Below are 20,713 nucleotides of genomic sequence, written 5' to 3' on the forward strand. Positions count from 1 at the left end.
CTCCCTCCCTCCCCTCCCCTCCCCACCACTCCCTCCCTCCCCTCCCTTCCTTTCTTTTCTCCTTCCCTCTGTTGCCGAGGCTGGAGTGCAGTGGTGCGATATTGGCTCCCTGCAACCTCCGCCTTCCAGGTTCAAGCAATTCTTCTGCCTCAGCCTCCCAAGTAGCTGGGACTGCAGGCTCCTGCCACCACACTTGATTACTTTTTTTTGTATTTTTAGTAGAGATGGAGTTTTACTATGTTGGCCAGGCTGGTTTACTATGTTGGCCATGTTGGTCTTGCTCTCCTGACCTCGTGATTTCCCTGCCTTGGCCTCCCAAAGCGTTGGGATTACAGGCGTGAGCCACTGCGCCCGGCCTGCTCGTTTACTTTTCAACACAGTGGCTGGCAAGCTGAAAACAAACCCCCGTGGCCCCCGTGTGTGGCTGGAGCTGCGTTTCTGCTGGATGGCGCTGTTCCGTACCCTTTGCGGACACTGCAGTATCGGTTGGTTCACTGGCCGACTCCTGCTGCGTCTGAGTGGTTCTGGGGGTTGGTTGGGCCTGTTGCTGTGTGCAGCCCTCAGCGTGGTGCCTGGCATGAGTAGGCACTCAGTAGATACTGCAGTGATTAGAAGAAGAATTTTTTGAGATTTTTGTTTCAAACCCATGGTGAAACCCCTTTCAAACTGTTGAGAACTGTGAGGCCACTCGTACCCTCTGCATGGGGCGTCCTGTGCCCTATCTGTCCTGGGCCGTGGGCTGCTGTCACTGCTGTGGTGCCATGCAGGGCGGTGGCTGCAGGACTGGGCCCAGCTCATGCCATGGCTAGCTCAAGGTAGCAGAGGCCATGACTGGCAGAGATGGAGTGAGGCTCACGAGCCACCCCATTCCAGGGTCCCTGGGAACCCCGTGCATGAGGGATTGCTTGAGGTCACTGTTAGAGCGGGAAGAAAAGGAGCCTTGTCACCCTTGTAGGTGCCCGAGCCAGATGGGTTTCCGGGTGAGCTGGGCTGCTCGGGTCACTCTTCGTGGCTGTGCTGATGGGAGGGTGCCTATGACTTCGGGTCCTGTGCAGCTGCAGGCCAAGCCCTCACAGGAGGACTGGGCCGGGCTCAGCAGAGACAGCTCTCTGGCCAGGTCACTCAGAGTTGTTGCTGAGGGACTGTCGGACCCTGATAGGAATCTGTCTGGGGGCTTGGCTGCTTCTCCTCCCTCCTCCCTCCTCCCTGTGTGCTGTGTCTTTGAGTCTCCCCCAAGGCTCCTTTCATCACAGTGCAGGTGCCTTGGGCCAGGGTGGGTGCTGGGGGGCCTATGGAGGTGCCGCTGAGCAGAGCTGCTGCAGAGGGGGCTGCAGAGGGGCACGGGGTGCTTGGGTCTCTGGCAGGCATGGCTGAGGAGCAGCCTGGGTTAGAGCTTGCTGTGCTGTTGGGGACCCAGGAATGACCTCACTCACCTCCCCGATCATGTCCAGGGGATTTCACCTGGTTAACCCTAACCAGGTTAGGGTTAGCAGATACTTCCCATGTGGCTGTTTTTATTGGGTCAGGGGGTTTGGGGCAGAGGCTTCTCTTCCTTAGATGAACAGGCGGCTTCCCCAGGCCTTCCCGTCCCCGCGGGTGCCGGGCTAGCTGACTCTGCTTCTCTCTCTCGCCCTCACAGGTTTGTGAGCCGCATCTCCGTGGTGCCCACTCAGCCTGGACTGCTTCTGTCCTCCTCTGGGGTAAGTGTTCTGCCCAGCGTCACTCACCTCTGGATTCTTGAGCCTGAGGGGGAGGAGGGGGTGGGCGCCTCCTGGAACTGGCCCCTCTGGATCGCTGGCCCCTGGATGTCCGCGGCTGTCCACTAGATGGTGCTTGTTTTCGAATCTTAGAGCCGCCTGCGGCTTGCTCCCCACTCATGCTGCTCATTCAGGACTGTGTGTGGGGCGTGTGCAGGTGCATGTGTTCACACGTGGGATGAACTAGAACAGGTGTGTGGAAGGCTCCCTTCTGAGAGGGCGGCTGCTCCATCTGCGATAGTATCGGCGATCAGGATCTCAGGTAGACACCGTAGATGGGGGCCTCTCTGACTCCTGGAGGGGTCTCAGTCCATCCCATTACGGGCTGCATTGTTTTTTTCTTTTTGAGATGGGGTCTTGCTACATTTTTTTCAGGCTGGTTTCAAACTCCTGGGCTCGAGCGATCTGCCTCCTCGGCCTCCCAAGTAGCTGGGACCACAGGTTTAAGCCCCCGCACCCGGGTTACCACAGTGCGTGTTTACTTGCTGGCTGCAACTTCTGCGTCCCAGCAGTTGGGTCCGGGGAGCCTTACAGTTCAGTGATGAGAGACGTGTTTCCCCTGAGGAATATAGTAGAAGGACTGTTAGTGATTTTGCCAAAGTGAGGGCCTCGGATTCCGCACAGGGTCTGATTCTGTCCTCTCGCGGAATTGTTGCCCGCGTCCCACCACCTTCCTCTCCGCTGCCCTTCCCTGTGTTGTCTGTGTTGGTCCCTTGTGTGGTGTGGCAGGACGGCTGATGGACCTTCCGGCCGCTCCTGCATTTCTTCTCTGATTGGGCTTCGTTCGAAGCCTCCTGTTCCTGCTCTTTAAATTAACGCACAGCCATGTGCCCTGAGAGAAGAAGAACAGTGTGGCCACAGTCCCCAGAGGGTCAGGGTCAGGGTCAGGCTTCGTCAGCGTTTTGTTGGGCACCTTCCAGTCTTTTTCATGATAGTGAGGAGAATCTTCCACGGGCAGAGAGGCCTCCCCAGGCCCCATCTGTCCCTCAGGGTTTTCTGCTTTGTTTGAGTGGAATGCATCATCTGGTCGCTGCCAGAAGGCAGGAGGAGGGTGTTTTCTGACTTTGCCTTTCTGGAAATACCTTTAATCTCCTTTTGAGGCCTGGTTGTTAGTTTGGCGGACAAGTCCTGGTTGAAATGGTTTCCCTCAGAGCTTGAGAGGCCTTGCCCGCTCTGCTCTCCCGCTGGTTGCTCCTGTGGGCTTCCCTGCGCTCTTCCTGTAGAAGCCTGCAGCCGTCTGCTGTGGGTCCGTGGGGTGACAGCGGGGCTGTCCTGCCTGGAGGACCTTCTCTGCCCCAGTGTGCAATGTCGAAGCCACTGAGGTGACTTGGTGGACCCCGGAGAGGAATTGGCTGTGCAGCCAGTGATCTCCAGTGTCCTCCGACCTGGGGCATTTTCTTACGTAATTGCTTTCTGTTCTCTATCCCCGCTTCCTGCTGGCTTTTTCTAAAGCTTGTGTTAGTTGAACCACTTTAATTCTCCGATTCTTATTTTTTTTGAGATAGGGTCTCGCTCTGTCACCCAGTCTGGAGTGCAGTGGCGTGATCTCGGTTCAGTGTAACGTCTGCCTCCCAGGCTCGCGCAATCCTCCCACCTCAGCCCTCCCGAGTCGCTGGGATTACAGGCAACACACCACCACTCCCCGCTCACTTTTTATACTTTTGTAGTGATGGGGTTTTGCCAGGTTGGCCAGGCTGGTCTCAAACTCTTGACCTCAAGCGATCCACCCACTTCCACCTACTGGGATTATAGGCGAGAGCCACCATGTCTGGCCATAATTCTCTGATTTATTTTCTTTCCTGTTCAATCTCGTGTTTCTACTCCTTTAGGAATAGTCTTACTTGGGAGATTGCCTCAGCTTTACTTCCAGCCTTCTGTGGAGACTTGAGTTTTATTAGGATTATTTTGAATCTTCAGTTTTTTTTTTTTTTTTTCTTTTTTTTATTTTTTGAGACGGAGTCTCGCTCTGTCACCCAGGCTGGAGTGCAGTGGCCGGATCTCAGCTCACTGCAAGCTCCGCCTCCCAGGTTCACGCCATTCTCCTGCCTCAGCCTCCCGAGTAGCTGGGACTACAGGCGCCCGCCACCTCGCCCGGCTAGTTTTTTGTATTTTTTTAGTAGAGACGGGGTTTCACCGTGTCAGCCAGGATGGTCTCGATCTCCTGACCTCGTGATCCGCCCGTCTCGGCCTCCCAAAGTGCTGGGATTACAGGCTTGAGCCACCGCGCCCGGCCGAATCTTCAGTTCTTTCTTGCCCTCGGCACGTTCTTTTTTGCAGCCACCCATTCTCGGATAGCGCACGTGTCTCTTATCTCCTGAGATGAGCATGGGCTTGTCTTTCTTCGATTTGTTCCTGGCGTTGTGTTTGATTCCCTTCTCTGGAGCGTGTTGCCGCCTTTCTCATTGGAGGTTTTCGTCGGCTGTCTGGTGATCCCATCTGCCTGTGTGTGGTGGGAATCAGAACCAGCCGGCCTCAGAGGCTGGATGCGTGCGCCCAGGATGGGGCCCGAGGGGCTTCAGAGCAGGTGTCTGAGTGTGGGCAGCAGCCCTTTGCCTGTGAACCCCGTAGAACGTGTGGGTCAGTCGGTCTCTTCTGGGTGGTCAGTGTCCCGGCCTTCACTCTTGCCCACGTCTGTCCCCTGGGGCTCTGGGAGGTGAGCGCGAAGGGGCTAGGTGGCCCTCTCCTCAGTGGGTATTTGGCATCCCCGAGACAGGGCCTCTCGGCTCCGTTTCCCCAGAGCCTTCTGCTGGCCTGGAGTTTGGGGCTGAGGATGCATTGGGGAGGTCCTGCTTCTCTTTGGAAAGACATTTGACAGCTCCCCTCACCACCTTGGCCTTCAGCTGCCTGGCCCAGTTTGGTCTTCGGAAGGTCCTGGCACCTCTCGGGCTTCTCTGTGGCTGGCGTGTTTGTTCCCCGGCCTCTAGTCCCCAGATTTCCTTGTCGTCTCTCCGCGGCTGCCTTCTCTACTTACCTGTTGTCTTTGTCTTAGTGGGTTCATGGTTATTAAATATCTTTTTCTTGTCATCGTAGAGAGGTTTGGAGGTGAGTGAAATGCCTGTAGATGTGTGTGTTAGTCTCCATGTTTGTCTGCCACATTTGTGGCAAGGTGTGTGTGCGTGTGTGTGCCTGTGTGTGTGTGTGCATTCATACATCCACCCTTACCTTGGCACCCAGAGGATATGCATCTACTGTTAGCTGTTTGGGGTATTTACTTTTCATCTTTTTCATTTAGTCTTTTAAAAATATTCACAGGTAGTGCACAGACACTCTCTCATTAGATTTAGTGAGTATTGATTTATTTCTCTCCACTTCATTAGTGCTGTAATGAATTTTTTTAAGCCAGGTGTGGTGGCTCCTACCGTAGTCCCAGCCACTCGGAGGCTGAGGCAGTAGGATTGCCTGGACCTGGGAGTCAGAGGCTGCAGTGAGCCGGGAGCAAGCCTGTGAATAGCCACTGCACTGCAGTGGGCCGCGTGGCATAGACCCCATTTCAATTAAACAAAAAAATAGCAACAGATAAAACCAAGAAAAAAGAGAAACCCTTTTTTCCATTTATGGTGGTTTTAGAGCGTGGAGGCTCTTGGTTCCCGTGTTGGCTTCCCGAAGGGTTGTACCAGTCGCCATGGAATGGTTGCCGATGACCATGTCCTTCCTGTCATCCTTAGTGAAATGGAACAGTGGCCACGCACTCGTGAGGCCACGCGTGTCTCCCTGTGGGAAGTGAAGTGTCTGCACCTGTGTGCATTCCCTTGTCTGTGCCTGGCCCGGGCATAGCAGATGTGGTCTGGCCTCCTGGCAGATGACAACCTGGCTGTCTGGTGGCCTTGGCTCATTTTGCTGGGATCTGCCTCATTGCCTTTGTCATCTGCCTGGGCATATTGGCACTCAAGAAACAGGCAGTCGGTCACCTTCCTTTCCCCACTCTTGTTCTTGATGATTTGCATGAGTGATTTACGCAGTCCGAGCAGAGAGCCTTTAATTCCTGAAGGTGGGTGGCATGGCTGTCACTGAGTGGACCCCTGACCACATGCAGCTGTCCTCTTTGTCACCTTGCCTGACGGAAGCCCTGCGACCGTGTGCTAACCTGTGTGTTTGGTGTGTGCAGGACGGCACCCTGAGGCTCTGGGAGTACAGGAGCGGCCGCCAGCTGCACTGCTGTCACCTGGCCAGTCTACAGGAGCTGGTGGACCCCCAGGCCCCCCAGGTAGTTGCTTCTGTTCACTCCTGGGCGACTGAGTGCTTGTAGGCACCTGCAGTCGCTTGACTTGAGTGAAAAGGCACTTCGCCATTGGAAACGTTTGCTCTCAATGCCAGACTTCTTCCTGTGTGAGGGAAATCTCATATTTCAAATTCTGAAGGTGGCTAGTCACGTCAGTGGGAAATAGTTTGTCTCACCGTTGCATGCAAACAGTTAACGTACAGGAAGACCTCTAATCCTTTTCTGAAGTGGAAGGAGTAGAAGTGCTTGAGCATGCACCTTTGTGGGTCTGCCAGCCAGGCGGGGTAGGGGTGGGACCAGGCCCACTCCAGCATTCTCCGGCCAGCTTGGAGCAATCTCATGATGCCCTGAAAGCCCAGGCCTTGGTGAAGTTTCCCACCAAATGGTCTGTTCTGTTTCCTAGAGAACTGTGTGGTGTGGCCTCTGCCCCCTGCCAGGCAGCCGTGTAAGAGAGGACCAGGCCTTTTCCTCCATGCTTCACATGGACTCAGGTTCCTGGAAGTTTCCTTCATTTAAAAAAAAATTTTTTTTTTTGAGATGGAGTCTCACTCTTGCCCAGACTGGAGTCCAGTGGTGCTATCTCGACTCACAGCAACCTCCCCCTCAGGCTCCTGAGTAGCTGGGATTAAAGGCGTGAGCCACTGTGCCCGGCCTCTTCTTCATTTTTACTATTTCCTCTGCCAGGAAGTGTGGGAGCTCCCAGGGCAGTGGTGTGTGTAGCTCTCGTCTCTTCCTTTCCCTGTGTCCTCCGCTCCCTCCTCTCCTCACTGTCTGACCCATTTTGTTGGCTTTGGAGGCTGTCACAGGCCCTGTAGGGAGTGCCAGAGCCACTGGGGGGCTTTTGTCATCTGCATGGGAAACAGGGAATCAGCTACCCTCCTTTCTCTGCTGATTCCAGAACGTTCCAGCGCTATTTCCTCTTCCTTGGTATGTGGGGGCGTGGGCGTCCTTCGGTTTTGCTCTTGTTGGATCAGAGCGCCCAGCGTCGGGCCCCTGCAGCTGGCGTGAAATTAATGGGCTGCTTCTTTCAGAGGTTTGCTGCGTCCAGGATTGCGTTCTGGTGCCAGGAGAACTGCGTGGCGCTTCTGTGCGACGGGTAAGCTGCGGCGGCACCTCTATGGCCTCCGGTTCTGCAGACCTGCAGGGGGAAGAGTTAGGGGGTTGGCCACTGGCCCACGTCCTTAATGAAGATGTCCTGGACAGTGGTGGTGTTGGTCTAGCACCTCCCCCTGAGAATGTCACTTTTGATGACTGCTGCTGCGTGAGGGTGGGGGCTCCTCTCAGCCAGCGCTCTGCAGCCTGACGTTGAACTCCCCTGGCGTAAAGAGCATCAGCAGCCTCTGCCTGGCCTTCTGAGATGACAGACTTTCCCCTGGGCCAGTCGCGGTGGCATCACCTCATTCCCTGCTCAGGGCTGGTTGGATGGGACCCCCCTGGGGTTGGCGGTGCTGACAAGGTGGGTTTAGGGGTGGAGTGCAGTTCTGCTGCTTCTTCCCGAGCAGCCTCTGTGTGTCAGGAAAGGTATTCTATTTGGTGCTTTCGGCACTTTGCATCTTGTCCTTATGACAACTTGGGGAGGTCTCTTAGCTCGTTCTAGAAGCACGCAGATGTGAGAGGAGAGCCTGTGTCTGAGCCCAGGGCAGGCGTCCTCCCGCCCTGCCCGCCTGTACCGTGTGGTTATCTGTTGCTGCACCATGAGCCTCCCCAGAGCTTAGGACTTAAACCATGAGCGTGCATCACCCCATGGTTTCCCCAGCGCTGGCACTTGGGAGTGGCGCAGCTGGAGCTTTTAGCGCAGGCTCTCCTGAGGTGGCCCCAGTGAGGGCTGCGCCGTCTGGGGTGCTGACTGCAGAGTGGTGACTGTGGGCCTGCAGTCCTAGTAATCGTGCTCTCTTTCTTCATGGCAAGCACTCCTGTGGTCTACATCTTCCAGCTGGACGCCCGCAGACAGCAGTTGGTGTACAGGCAGCAGCTGGCGCTCCAGCACCAAGTGTGGGACGTGGCTTTCGAGGAGACCCAGGGCCTGTGGGTGCTCCAGGACTGCCAGGAAGCACCCCTGGTGCTCTACAGGCCTGTGGGCGGCCAGTGGCAGGTGAGACTCGGGCACCTTCTTCATGTCCTGTGCTCTGCTGTTCCATAAGCCTATGGGTGACCAGTGGCAGGTGAGACTCAGCACCTTCCTGATGTCCTGTGCCCTGCCGTTCCATAAGCCTGTGGGCAGCCAGTGGCAGGTGAGATTTGGTGCCTTCCTGATGTCCTGTGCCCTGCTGTTCCATAAGCCTGTGGGTGGCCAGTGGCAGGTGAGACTCGACACCTGCCTTATGTCCTATGCCCTGCCTTCCATAAGCCTGTGGGCGACCAGTGGCAGGTGAGCCTCGGCACCTTCCTGATGTCCTGTGCCCTCCTGTTCCACGAGCCTCGGGGTGTGGGGCGGCAGCTGTGGTTTTTGGGTCCAAACATGAGCCTTTTTCAACTCAGCCACTTCTGGGGCCCAGGGTCTGTGTCCTGAGGGGCAGTGGTTGGGGCTTCCACTGTGGGTGAAGGGAGCGGGTGCCTGGCTGGCTTATCCCGTGTGGTGATGTCTGTAGCAATTCTTTTTTCAGGAGAGTGTGTGCCCCCCACACCACACTTAGTGATGAAGTTGGCGCTCAGTGTGGCTAGGGTGTGTGAGACTAACACTTGCAGGCTGGGTTAGCACAGCCTCGGGCCTGGGGCACGGGCTGAGCCTTGTACCTTGTCTGTGTCGCTCCTGGTAATGTGGGAGCAATGCCCCTGCCCGCCGTGTCTCACGGGGTTGCTGTGTAGTTGAGTGGAGTAGGTGCCCATTTACTAAAGCTCATTTGAGCACTTTGGAAGCACTTTCTTTTTTTTTTTTTTTTTTTTTTTTGAGACTGAGTTTGACTCTTGTTGCCCAGGCTGGAGTGCAGTGGTACGATCTTGGCTCACCACAACCTCCGTCTTCTGGGTTCAAGTGATTCTCCTGCCTCAGCCTCCCGAGTAGCTGGGACTACAGGCATGCGCCACCACACCCGGCTAATTTTGTATTTTTAGTAGAGACGGGCTTCTCCATGTTGGTCAGGCTGGTCTCGAATTCCCAACCTCAGGTGATCCACCCACCTTGGCCTTCCAAAGTGCTGAGATTACAGGCGTGAGCCACCGCACCTGGCCTGGAAGCACTTTTAAGCCATCTAGCTTTTTTTACCTGAGAAGTGGCGGGCCACATGATGTCCCCAGTGGGTGCCTGTTGCACCTGCTGGAACCCTGAGGTTGATGAGCTGGGTGTGAAGAGCTCACCCTGGCATCATGGGCCACCTGTGGGTGCTGCCTCCCCGGGTCTCCATGGAAGGCGAATGGGGGTCACCAGGCACCAGGCGGGGACCTCCCCTGCAAGCCTCTGTGGCCAGTGTGTGTTGCGTCCTGGTGCTGGGTTTCCAGGCCTGCCTCTTTCTGATGAAGGTTTTCCGTTTGTCACCTGCAGTCTGTTCCTGAGAGCGCCGTGTTAAAGAAAATCTCTGGTGTTCTTCGTGGGAACTGGGCCATGCTGGAAGGTGAGAGCACAGGTGCAGGCTGCCCTTGGGGGTCACACCCAGCGCGGTCCCCAGAGAAAGCAGAAGCACACACTGTGACCCGCCCGAGGGACCCGGTGTGCAGATAAAGAGGGAGGGTAAGCGTGTGTACCCATCCAGAAGGCGGGCCGGGGCAGGAGGAGGGTGGCGCACAGCAGAAGGAGGACCCCCCCATGGGAGTCAGGCTAACGAGAGCCATGCAGGAACCAGGGGCTCAGGGTCTGAGCAGCATCCCCCACTCACCACCTGCCTTCAGAGTTGGCATTGAAGGTCCCCAGGGCAGGGCTGGCACCTGGTGGTTCCCAGAGGGAGCGGGCGCTGTGCTGCCTTGGGCCTGGTCCATGGTGTTGAGGGAATTGATCCCACTACAGCGTGCGTCAGCAAGTGCAGGACCCCACTGGGAGGTCAGGTGGGGGTCCAGCCAGAGGCGTGGGGGTCTTCAGGAGGCTGAGCAGGGGCTGGATGGTCACTGTCCTGACGGGAACATTCAGCTGAGGGGAGGGAATCTGGTCAGCAACTTGTGTGGCTGCGGCTGCAGGAAGGAGAGCAGTCGGGCTGAGGGAGGAGCTGGACGAACATTTTCGGGGGACACGGCGCACTGTAATTCTGGGTGTGCCATTGCGCCAGCACTGCGCTGTCTTGGAGGCGATGGTGTCTGCAGGATGGGTTAGCCCAGCACGGAATCCTGGTACCTCATTCACGACAGGAAGTTGCTGCTCTGAGGAAGTCTTGCAAAGCCAGACCCGCTGCAGTGAGCACTGAGGTTCCTTGGAGCTCCGGAGGGAATCAAACGCAGGTCGGAGGAATTGCCGCTGACGGTGGCCCGACCGCCTTCTGCCAAGCTTCCTGAGTGGTGGTGGCGCACTGGGTCTGCCTCTGAGGCTTCTCTCCCTCCTGCTTTGCTTAGGATTTTGAGGGTTGAGACAGGCAGGGTTGGGCCCCCGCAGTGTGGTTGGTATCTGCTTTAGGAACACTCCGAGTGGGCCTGTCACCGGCTGTGTCAGGGACTGCAGGCGGCAGTGCTCATGGCTGGGCATCTGCAGTGCTCATGGCCCCCGTGCTCTAGGCCACAGGTAGCCTGGACCTGTTTAGTGTCACCTTGCACAACATTCTCAGTCCAAAGCCCGGGCTCGCTCTCCTGAGACGTTTCATAGATAGAGTGGCACGTTCCCCGCGCAGACTTGGGGGCCTTGTTGGGAGAGGGACGGGGGAGGGCTGCTGCTTGAGTGTCCCACAAGCAGCAGAGTCACTGGAGGGGCGGGGTGGCTGCGCCACCTGCCGGATGGATGGGCTTCAGGCCATCGCTGGTGCGTGAGTTACCGGCTGGGCCTGTGGTTTCCTGGCCAGGCTGAGGCCGTCTCTGTGTGCCTGTGGTCAGTCATTGCCCCCCAATCCTTGGCATTTAGATAAAGTAGATGATATCCATGTCCATTCCCTGTGGCTGCAGAACATGTTATCCCACACTCGATGCCTTAAAGCACCCCACCCTGAGCGTCTCACTGTTGCTGTGGGTCAGGGGTCTGGACTCCGCTGAGCTGTGTCTCTGCAGGTGGCCACCTCAACTTCACCAGGCAGGGCCTGACCTCGCTCAGTCCGGGTTGTTGGCAGGACAGGGGGCCTCTCTGGCTCTTGGCCAGAGGCCGCTGCTTCCAATCCCTGGCCACCTGGGCTGCTTCACTGGGCGGCGCATGGTGCAGTAGTGGCTTTCTCTGGGTGCATGAGCAGAGAGTGCTGGCAGGGTGGAGGCCCAGCCTTGGTGCCCTGGTTTCCGATACATTCTTTCGTCTTTGCCCCGTTCTGTTAGGAGGCAGTCCTCAGGTCCAGCCAGGGTGTGGGTGCCAGGAGGTGGGTACCATGGGGAACCATCCCAGAAGATGCCCTCCATGCTCCACCAAGGACTCCGGGTGTCACAAAGTAACTCCCGGCTGCAGGGGGTCCGCTGTGGCGGCCGAGTCCCATGTTCCTGCCGCACCTGGCACCTGTCCTTGTTCCCCCATCACAGGCTCTGCTGGTGCGGACGCCAACTTCAGCAGTCTCTACAAGGCCACGTTCGACAACATGACCTCCTACCTGAAGAAGAAAGAGGAGAGACTGCAGCAGCAGCTGGAGAAGAAGCAGCGGCACCGGAGTCCCCCGCCCGGGCCCAACGGACAGGCCAAGAAGATGAGGCCCGGGGAAGCGACCTTGAGTTGCTGATTGTGGCGGTCAGTGGTGCCTCTCACCTCAAATTAGGAAAAGCTTTTTCATTTGTTCCCCTGCATCCTGGCATCTCCCTTCAAGAAGGAAAAGGTGAGGTCAGTTGTGACCAGCTCAGAGGACGGGACTGTCCCCTGGGCTCTAGAAAGAACATGCTGTGTCACCAGCACAGGCTCTTGCTGGGTGCCTGTGCCCCCTTTCTGGTAGAAGGGAAGCCAGACCAGTGGAGTGGAAACTCTCGAAGCGCTTCCTTTTCACGTTGGAGGCTGCGTGCGAGCCTGTGGTGGCGGCAGCTGTGTTTCTGCTGTTCTCATCTGCCCTTCATGTCTGCTGCGTCTTCCTCTAGGAGCATCTGTGGGCCGGTGTTCCTGGCACGGTGGACTTTTTCATGTTGTTCACGCCGTGTCAGCGTCCAGGTGATGCGCTGCCCCGCAGTAGCTGCTCGCCGCACAGGCTGTTGAAACGCAGCATGAACGCTTCAGCCCGCCCCAGCCCCAGCCCCAGCCATACCCCTGTGCTCAGGAGCTGCTCCTGGAGAGTGGCTCCCCTGTGGGAAGTGAGAAATGTGTTTCGGAGTCGCAGGGAGCTCTGTCCGGCAGCGCTGGGGCAGACGGTGAACTTGTTTCAGGAAGTGTGAGCACACGGGCCCGGCTGGCACCCGGTTTACAGGGAGGTGATTGAGGACGTCGTCGTGATTTGATTTGACCTTGGCACACACTGCAGAGCCGCAGGGATGTTGCTGAATTTCAGTCACCAGTCAGCAAGGATGAACCTTTGCAACCTCCTGGAATGTTTAGCAGCAACATAATGTACCAAGCAAAACGCCTGGGTGCCTGCACTGTGTGTGAGTGAGGTGCGCACTGCGTGAATTGGGAAGAGGCTTCTGCAATGGGCAGGCTTTTGGGTACATCACATAATTCGTTCAGGCCGGCTCCTGCCTGCTCTCCAGTGATGAAGTCTCCACACAGGAACAGGTTCATGCTGGCGATGACTTTGATGTGGGGTATCGCTGGGGACTGAGAATCCTTTTGTGGATCAAAAGCTGGAATGCTTCAAATTTTTCATAAGTGCCTTGTTTTCCTTTTAACACTGATCTGGAAACAGTGCTGTCTGCAAAGCTGAGGCCCACTCCTCTCTGCTGGGGATCAGGGGTTTTAGAAGGCAGGGGCCACGCTGGACCACCATCCTGTACGAGCAGCCTGGTCTCCTTCACGCTGCTGGGGCAGCTGGCGCAGGGCACGCTCTCTCGTTCATAATCTGCTTTCAAAGTCTTGGTTTTAGGAGAGGTTCAGGTTTGCCTTGCTGGCATCTTCACCTAAGATAGGGGCTGGCAGACAGGCCCATGCGCTGCATCCCGCCCGCAGCCTGATAGATGGCCTGGGAATGGCTTTTTTACGTTTTAAAAATGGTTGAAAACAAATTAAAAATATATTTCGTGACATGAAAATCATGAAATTCACATTTCATTGTCTGAGAATAAGCTTTTATGGACGCAGCCATGCCTGCCTGTCCACGTCTCATCTGTGGCTGCTTTGGGCTACGGCCGCAGAGCGGAGGGGCCTGGACTGAGACCGAATGGCCTCCCCACAGGGCCGCGTCTTTCCATGAGGACTGCAGGGCTTCTCCGAGGCTCTGCTTCCTCCCCAGCGGTGCCGGCTTCCTGCTATTCCTCAGCATCCTGCCTTGGTCCTGTGTTGGTCCCTCTGCCGGTAGCCGTTTGTGTGTCTCAGTGGATGGTGCAGCCGCCTTCTTGCTGGTACCTTGACTGATAGACTGGTTCCTGTTCACCTGCCCGAAGTCTCCCGGAAATACCTCGTACACTTGTGTGGGTGGAACCCAGCTCCGCATGTGTTTAGGGTTCTGTCTCTTGCCCCTTCACCCAGAACAGCAGTACCCACCGCCTTTCTGTCCGCTGTGACTGCCTCGCAGCTGGGTCTGTTCTGTGAGACATCGCCACCCTGATTGCCATCTGCGAGGATCTCACGCCTTCAATTTCATCTGCTCCCTTCCATTATTTTTTAGTTTCTGTGTATTCTACTTTTGGGACATTCATTCCTTGGACTTTGTTCTACCTCTTTAATTAAAAAATGTGGTCATTGTATTTTTTTTTTTTTGAGACAGAGTCTTGCTCTGTTGCCCAGGCTGGAGTGCAGTGGCGCGATCTCGGCTCACTGCAAGCTCCGCCTCACTGGTTCAAGCCATTATTCTACCTCAGCCTCCCAAGTAGCTGGAATTACAGGCACCCACCACCACGCCTGCCTAATTTTTGTATTTTCGGTAGAGATGGGGTTTTGCCATGTTTGCCAGGCTGGTCTCCAACTCCTGACCTCAGGTGATCCTCCCGCCTTGCCCTCCCAAAGTGCTAGGATTATAGGTGTCAGCCACTGCACCCAACCTGTTGTATTTAATTCTAAGCACTTTCTTCGAGACTGTCTCACACTGTCACCCAGGCTGAAGTGCAGTGGTGTGATCTCGGCTCACTGCAGCCTCAACCTCCCAGGCTCAAGCAGTCCTCCCACCTTGGCCTCCCAGAGTGCTGGGATTACAGGCATGAGCCACTATGCCCAGCCCCTCTTTCTCCATTTTGCTTACAGTATGCGTACTGTACATCTGAAAAGTGTGTGTGAAATACTAGAACTGGGATTTCAGCAACTGAATGCACGTGTGTGACTACCGATGAGAAGCAGGACACTTAGCACCTGCTGAGAAGCCCCCATGCCCATGTTCCCTTCTAGGCACTGCACACGCTTGCTGGCCGGCCTGACCTCAGTTTCCCTCTGTTGCTCTGGCTGCTTCTGCTTCACCCTCTGAGGCTCATCCCCCTTGTTGCTTGTGGTTGTGGATTGCTCATTCTCAGTGCTATGCCAAGTACTCCATTATGTGAAAATTCACAGCGCGTTCATTCTATTATTGATGGGCGTTTGGGTAGTTTCCACAGTTCAGCTGTTAGGAATAGTGCGGTGATGAACATGCTGGCACCTGTTTTCTGTTTTTTGTTTGTTTGTTTGTTTGTTTTAATTTTTAGAGACAGAGTCTCGCTCTGTTGCCCAGGCTGGAGTGCAGTGGTGTGACCTTGGCTCATTGCAACCTCAGCCTCCTGGGCTCAAGTGATCCTCCCACCTCAGCCTCCTGAGTAGCTGGGACTGCAGGTGTGTGCCAGCATGCTGGCTAATTTTTGTAGTTTTTGTAGAGATGGTGTCTTGCTCTGCTGCCCAGGCTGGTCTCGAACTTCTGGCCTCAAGCAGTCCTCCTGCCCTGATTTCCCAAATCACTGGGATTACAGGCACGAGCCACCGCCCCCAACTAGCATCTGTCTTCTGGAACATATGTGAGCAATTTCTGTTGGGCGTGTACTTGCGCGTGGAATTGCTGACTCTCAGTTATGCACGTTTCTCTTAGAAGATCCTGCCAGTCCTTCATCCCAGACCCCGACCCCAGCGTGGAAAACGCAGTGCATCCTCATGCCTCGTGTTCGCGGCTGTGATGGCTTATGATCGACTCGGAAGGCCCACAGTGTGTGGTGTGGAGTTTTGCAGGGGGCCGACCTGCGGTTCCTACAGACTGGTGTAGGAGCCAGTGACGCTGCCCACCTACGATCCAGACCTAACCTTGATCCTGTTCTCCGAGGCCACCTTACCAAAAGCTTGGGTCACCCAGTCTTAGATCACTCACCCTGGGGGAAACCTGCCGCAAGGTCACGAGGGCACTCAGCCAGCCTACAAAGGGTACCATAGCAGAGAACTGAGGCCTCCTGCCAGCAGCCAGTAGCAGCTGACCAGCCACGAGGGCCCCTCCGGGAAGGAGAGCTTTCTGTGTATCTTCTGCACCCCGTATATGTTGACGTGATACGTTTTTCTTTCTGGTTTCCCTTGTGATTTCTTTGGTCCGTGGGTTATTTGGAAGTATGGTTTAATTTCCAAACATTTAGGGTTTTCCTCCAGAATTGGTTGTTTCTGGTTTCTGGTTTTAATTCCATTGTGGTCTCAGAATTTACTTTGCTGACTTCCCTCTGTTTAGATTTGTTGAGCCCTGTTTTGTGCTTCATGGTTGGGGGATGACGATTGCATGTGCACGTGCAGATGTGTGTGGCCCCCACACGGTGTCTCCAGCTATCCCTGTCTTGCCTCTCCGTGCCCAGCGCACCCTTCTCAGCCCTGCTGTGTGACCCTGGAGCTGGGCCCTCCCTGTGCCCTCCTTTGCAGGTTGGCACAGTGTTTGGCTCTCACTGGAAGGAACTGGAGGGACTCCACAGGAGGGAGGGCCTGCCCTCCTGGTTCCAGTGTGCTTGCTTTTCCTGGCTTCCATGGTGCGTGCCTGCCAAACTCACGGTGGGGGGGGGGGGGGGGGGCGGGGGCTCTCAGTGACAGTCTCCAGGAGTTTAGCGACACCCAGGTTCATTCATCATGGTGGGAAGGATTCCTGCTAAGCTTCCTTGTCTTTGTCCAGCTCCCAGGGGGTCTGCCTCCCTCCTGCCCCAGGGAGGGCTTCTGGGTGAGGCTCACTAGCACTCCTGCCCCGGGTTTCCTGCTCTCAGGCCTTGGCCTGCTGCACCTCGGCCAACTGCACCACCTGGCACATCATAGCCCCACTCAGGTCAGAGCTGCGTCTCAGCCGACGTGGGGTTCCGAGGTTCTCACGGGGATCCAGACTCAATGCTTGTAGGTTTGTTGTCTCAGTCCTGGAGGTGGAGGTTCTCCCGAGGTCTCAGCGCCCCTGTTCTTGGAAGTCTCTCTACATGTTAGTGGAACCCTCTGTTCCTTTTGAATCATTCTTCGTGTTAAATGTTTCTGTCTCTTGACTGATACATGATGTATCAGTCATCATGTAAGTATTCTGTGGCTGGTTTTGATTTTTTTCTCTTTATCCCTGGATTTCTGTAATTTGATAAGCTTTAGGGTATGTGTGTGTGTTCTGGGGTTTGTCAAGATTAGTAGGATTTGTCATTTTTATGCAATTTGGAAATATTCCAGCTATTCACAGACTCCTACCCTGCCTCCTACAGTCCCAGGTACTCGAATGGGCTGCTTGCTCTGGACTCATGGGTCCGTGAGTCTCTGCTCACCTTTTTCAGTTTGCGTTTCATTTTCAGTAGATTCTGTTTTCACGTCTTCAAGCTCACTGATCTTTCTTTTAAGCTGCTGTTACGCCGTGGCCGTTTTCCGTATAAGCCATTGTATTTTCTCATCTCTATAAATTTGGTTTTGGTATTTTAAAAAATGTCTTCCAGGTAGGCTGGTGCTCACACTGGTGATCCCAATACTTTGGGAGGTTGAGGCAGGGGGATTGCTTGAGCCCAGGAGTTTGAGACTAGCCTGGGTAACACAGTGAGACTTCATCTTTAAAACAAATTTAAAAAGCTAGATGCTGTGGCTCACGCCTATAATCCCAGCACTTTGGGAGGCTGAGGCCAGTGGATCACGAGGTTAGGAGGTCAAGACCAGCTTGGCCAATATGGTGAAACCCTGTCTCTACTAAAAATATAAAAAATTAGCCGGGCACAGTGGTGCACTCCTGTTGTCTCGGTTATTTGGGAGGCTGAAGCAGAAGAATCGCTTAAACCTGGGAGGCAGAGGTTGCAGTGAGCCAAGATTGCGCCACTGTACTCCAGCCTGGGCGACAGAGCAAGACTCCGTATAAAAAAATTAAAAAAAAATTAGCCAGGTGTGATGGCACATGCCTGTAGTCCCCAGCTGCTCGGCAGGCTGAGGCGAGAGGATCACTTGAGCCTGGGAGTTTGAGGCTGCAGTGAGCCATGATCACACCACTGCATTCCAGCCTGGGTGACAGAGTGACTATCTCAAAAAAAAAAAAGCACACCAGTGTCTTCCATTTCTCTTCTAATCATCATCATGCTTTAAAAAAATACCCTTGGGAAAAAAAAAATACCCTTGAGCATATGGAGCAAATTTAAGATAATTGTTCCTTTTCTGCTAATTCATTGTCACTGTCATATCTAGGTCTGTTTCTGTCGACTGTGGACCACTTACGTGCAATCTGTCGGCCGAAGATGAGCTTACTGGGATGTAGCTCCATCGTAAGTCAAGGAGCATCTGTGATTTGTCCTCTGCTTGTGGGATATGTTTTTCTGCTACTGAGTCTGTCTAGTAAATTTTTGATTATGAACATGTGGAGATTTACATTGTTGAGTGCGAAGTTTTGTTACGTTCCTTTAAAGAATATTACACTTTCTGGCAGGCTGTTAAGCCCCATGTAGATTAATTTGGTCTTTTTCAGGTTTGTTTTAAGCTCACTAGAGTGAGGCTGGAGTGGCCTTTCCTTGGGATGATTTAGTCCTTCCAAGGTGTGACCCTAGAATCCTGTGTATTCAGAAGTGTCTGCACACTGGCTGGAGGGACGAGGGTGATTTCTGTGCAAGGCGCAGGAATTGTTTGTCTTACCGTCGGGGGATTGTTCTTTCCTCAAAAGCTACTCTTTGGCGTCCTGGGGTTTTACAGAACGTGTAGGTCGGTGTTCATTCGAAGACCCTGATGGGACCCTGGTGCGTGTTTCTCTCTGTCTGTGCGGCTCCCCTCCCCTCTGCGGGTATTCTGTCCCAAATTCTAGCTGCCTTCGCCTTACCTATACCAGGGAGGCCAAGGGGCCTGCTCAACCCACTCCCCTTCCAGACAGGGTGCAGACAGGGGCCCTCCCATCTCCTGGACGGCCGCGGCCCCTGTGCAGAACTTCTGCAAGGGCACCTCGCAGTCTGGGGGCCTCTTCCCCAAGGAGTCCCCGGTGGTGACTGTATTGCCTCAGGCTCACTGTGCACCAGGCAGGTCACATTGATGCTGCCTGAGGGGCAGGGGTTACCACCCGGTGGTTCAGGTGAGAAGCCCGAGGTCCAGGTGAGGAGTGTTTGGCTGCCCATGCGGTGTTTGGACAGTATGCCAGCCCCTGCCAGGAGGCCCAGCTTCTCCAGCCCAGCCCACGCCCCCCAGGAAATGTCCCAGTTTACTTCCCTGGGGCAAAGGCCCTTGGCTGGCTGAGCGTCCCCTCTCCCAGCACTCGGAGGCACCTACAGTTGCTCGTTCATTTACTGCTGGGAGTGGAAACTCATACGCTGAGCGGCAGTGATGCTGCGGAGCTGACACCAAACCCCACACCCGCCTGGTCACCTGCTTCACCGAGGGCCTCAGCCCTCTGGGGTCAGGCGGCCATAGGGGTCCTGCCTATGTGGGATATCCATTCTGTGGCCCTGCTCAGGATGGCACACATGGCGGGGACTGGCCCTGGGGTCGAGGCATGGGCTCAGCCACCACCCTGCAGGGATGCAGCCAGGGACCTCTTCCCGGCTGAACCATTTGGACCAGAATCGCACAGCAGCACCCGCTCCCCTACAGCAAGACCTCACCCAGGGGTCCCCACGGAGGAGGCAGGGAAGCTTGAGAGTCCCAGAGGAGTGTGGAGTATGCACCATGCTACACACACGTGCATCATACATGTACGTACGCATGTGCCACACCACATCACACCATACATGCACAGACACCCACCACACCATACTACACTGCACACACTCGTGCACCATACATGCACACCCACACACCACACATCACACATGCACATTCCACACCATACATGCACACAACCACACCATGCTACACTACACTATACACATGCACCATACATGTACTTACACATGTACCACACCACATCAGTTGTACACACTCCACACCATACACGCACATACCATACCACACACTATACACATGCACCTTACATGTACATACACAGGTACCACATCATGCATTCGTGTACCACACATCCACATACACATGTGCCACTAAACTCACGCACCATACATGCACATTCACGTGCCGCACCACACCACACTACACACACGCACCATACATGCACATACACTCATACATGGCACACATACACCATACACACAGGCACACACCACATATGCCACACAACACACACATGCACACACCATAAATGCACACATGCACAACCACAACACATCACATATGCACATTCCTGCACCATATATGCATATATTCATACACCACACATATTCATACAGCACACATCACATCACATCACAGTACACCACACCATGTATGCACTTATGCACCATATGTGCACATACACTCACATACATACACTCACACCACACATACCCTCACTACATACATGCACACAAACATCACATATGCACACTCGCACCATATGTGCATTGTGCACATACTCATACACCACATTACACTGTACACACGCCACACCACATGTGTACACATGTCCACTCGTGCACAGACACCATACAGATAAAGTACACACCACATATACCACACACATTATACCACATACTACACCACACACAAACCATACATGCACATGCATACACACAAATACCATACCATCCCACTCACACCATACATGTACATACACACCCTACACATGCATACATGCACACAGCATCAAATACACAGACACACCACACATGTACATGTGGTACACAAACATGTACCACACTGCATACAGCTATGCACACACAAACACACCAGACCACTTACATCATACATGCACACACACATTACACTATATAGACACCATACAGACACACACCACACCACATACACGCCACATAGATATGCACATACACAAATACCACATCATACTATTTACACACACCATATATGCACGCACACCATACAGACACACCACACGCTCATACACATGCAGAGTTGGTCTGGAGATGGAGTCACTGCAGCCAGCAGGGGTGGCGTGCAGACAGGAGGGCCTAACTCAGGCAGGCACGGCAGGTACACAGAGGTGGCCCCAGGAACCCTCCTCCTGCCCGGCCCCTCCCATCTACCCACCCACCACGTTTGGGGGTTGGGGACCTCCAGAGTAGATAGGGGCTTGCTTCCAACAGATATGGGAGAGGGCACCCATTAGGGAGAAAAACACAGAGGCCTTGGGAGTGAAAACTGACCGTGGAAAGCAACAGGAACACATTCTGCTAAGGA

The 20,713-nt window shown here is 54.8% G+C and overlaps 1 protein-coding gene across 6 annotated transcripts in view; it reads left to right on the forward strand.

Annotated features, from left to right (window-relative positions):
* WDR4 (WD repeat domain 4) overlaps positions 1-17,875 on the forward strand; it is a 35,290-nt gene extending 17,415 nt beyond the window's left edge. For 5 of the 6 annotated variants that reach the window (XM_025380755.1, XM_025380753.1, XM_025380754.1 and 2 more), the window contains exons 6-11: positions 1,640-1,700; positions 5,863-5,961; positions 7,008-7,072; positions 7,885-8,068; positions 9,455-9,524; positions 11,545-12,561. In XM_025380755.1, coding sequence (XP_025236540.1) covers positions 1,640-1,700; positions 5,863-5,961; positions 7,008-7,072; positions 7,885-8,068; positions 9,455-9,524; positions 11,545-11,738 — 673 coding nt within the window. In that variant the 3' untranslated portion in view covers positions 11,739-12,561. Of the gene's footprint in view, positions 1-1,639; positions 1,701-5,862; positions 5,962-7,007; positions 7,073-7,884; positions 8,069-9,454; positions 9,525-11,544; positions 12,562-17,695 lie in introns of those variants that run through there. The other variant, XM_025380752.1, reaches the window with a different exon arrangement.
* Positions 17,876-20,713: the final 2,838 nt, after the last annotated feature.

The sequence above is a fragment of the Theropithecus gelada genome, chromosome 3 (genome assembly GCF_003255815.1).
Source record: "Theropithecus gelada isolate Dixy chromosome 3, Tgel_1.0, whole genome shotgun sequence".
In the NCBI taxonomy this organism is placed as follows: Eukaryota; Metazoa; Chordata; class Mammalia; order Primates; family Cercopithecidae; genus Theropithecus; species Theropithecus gelada.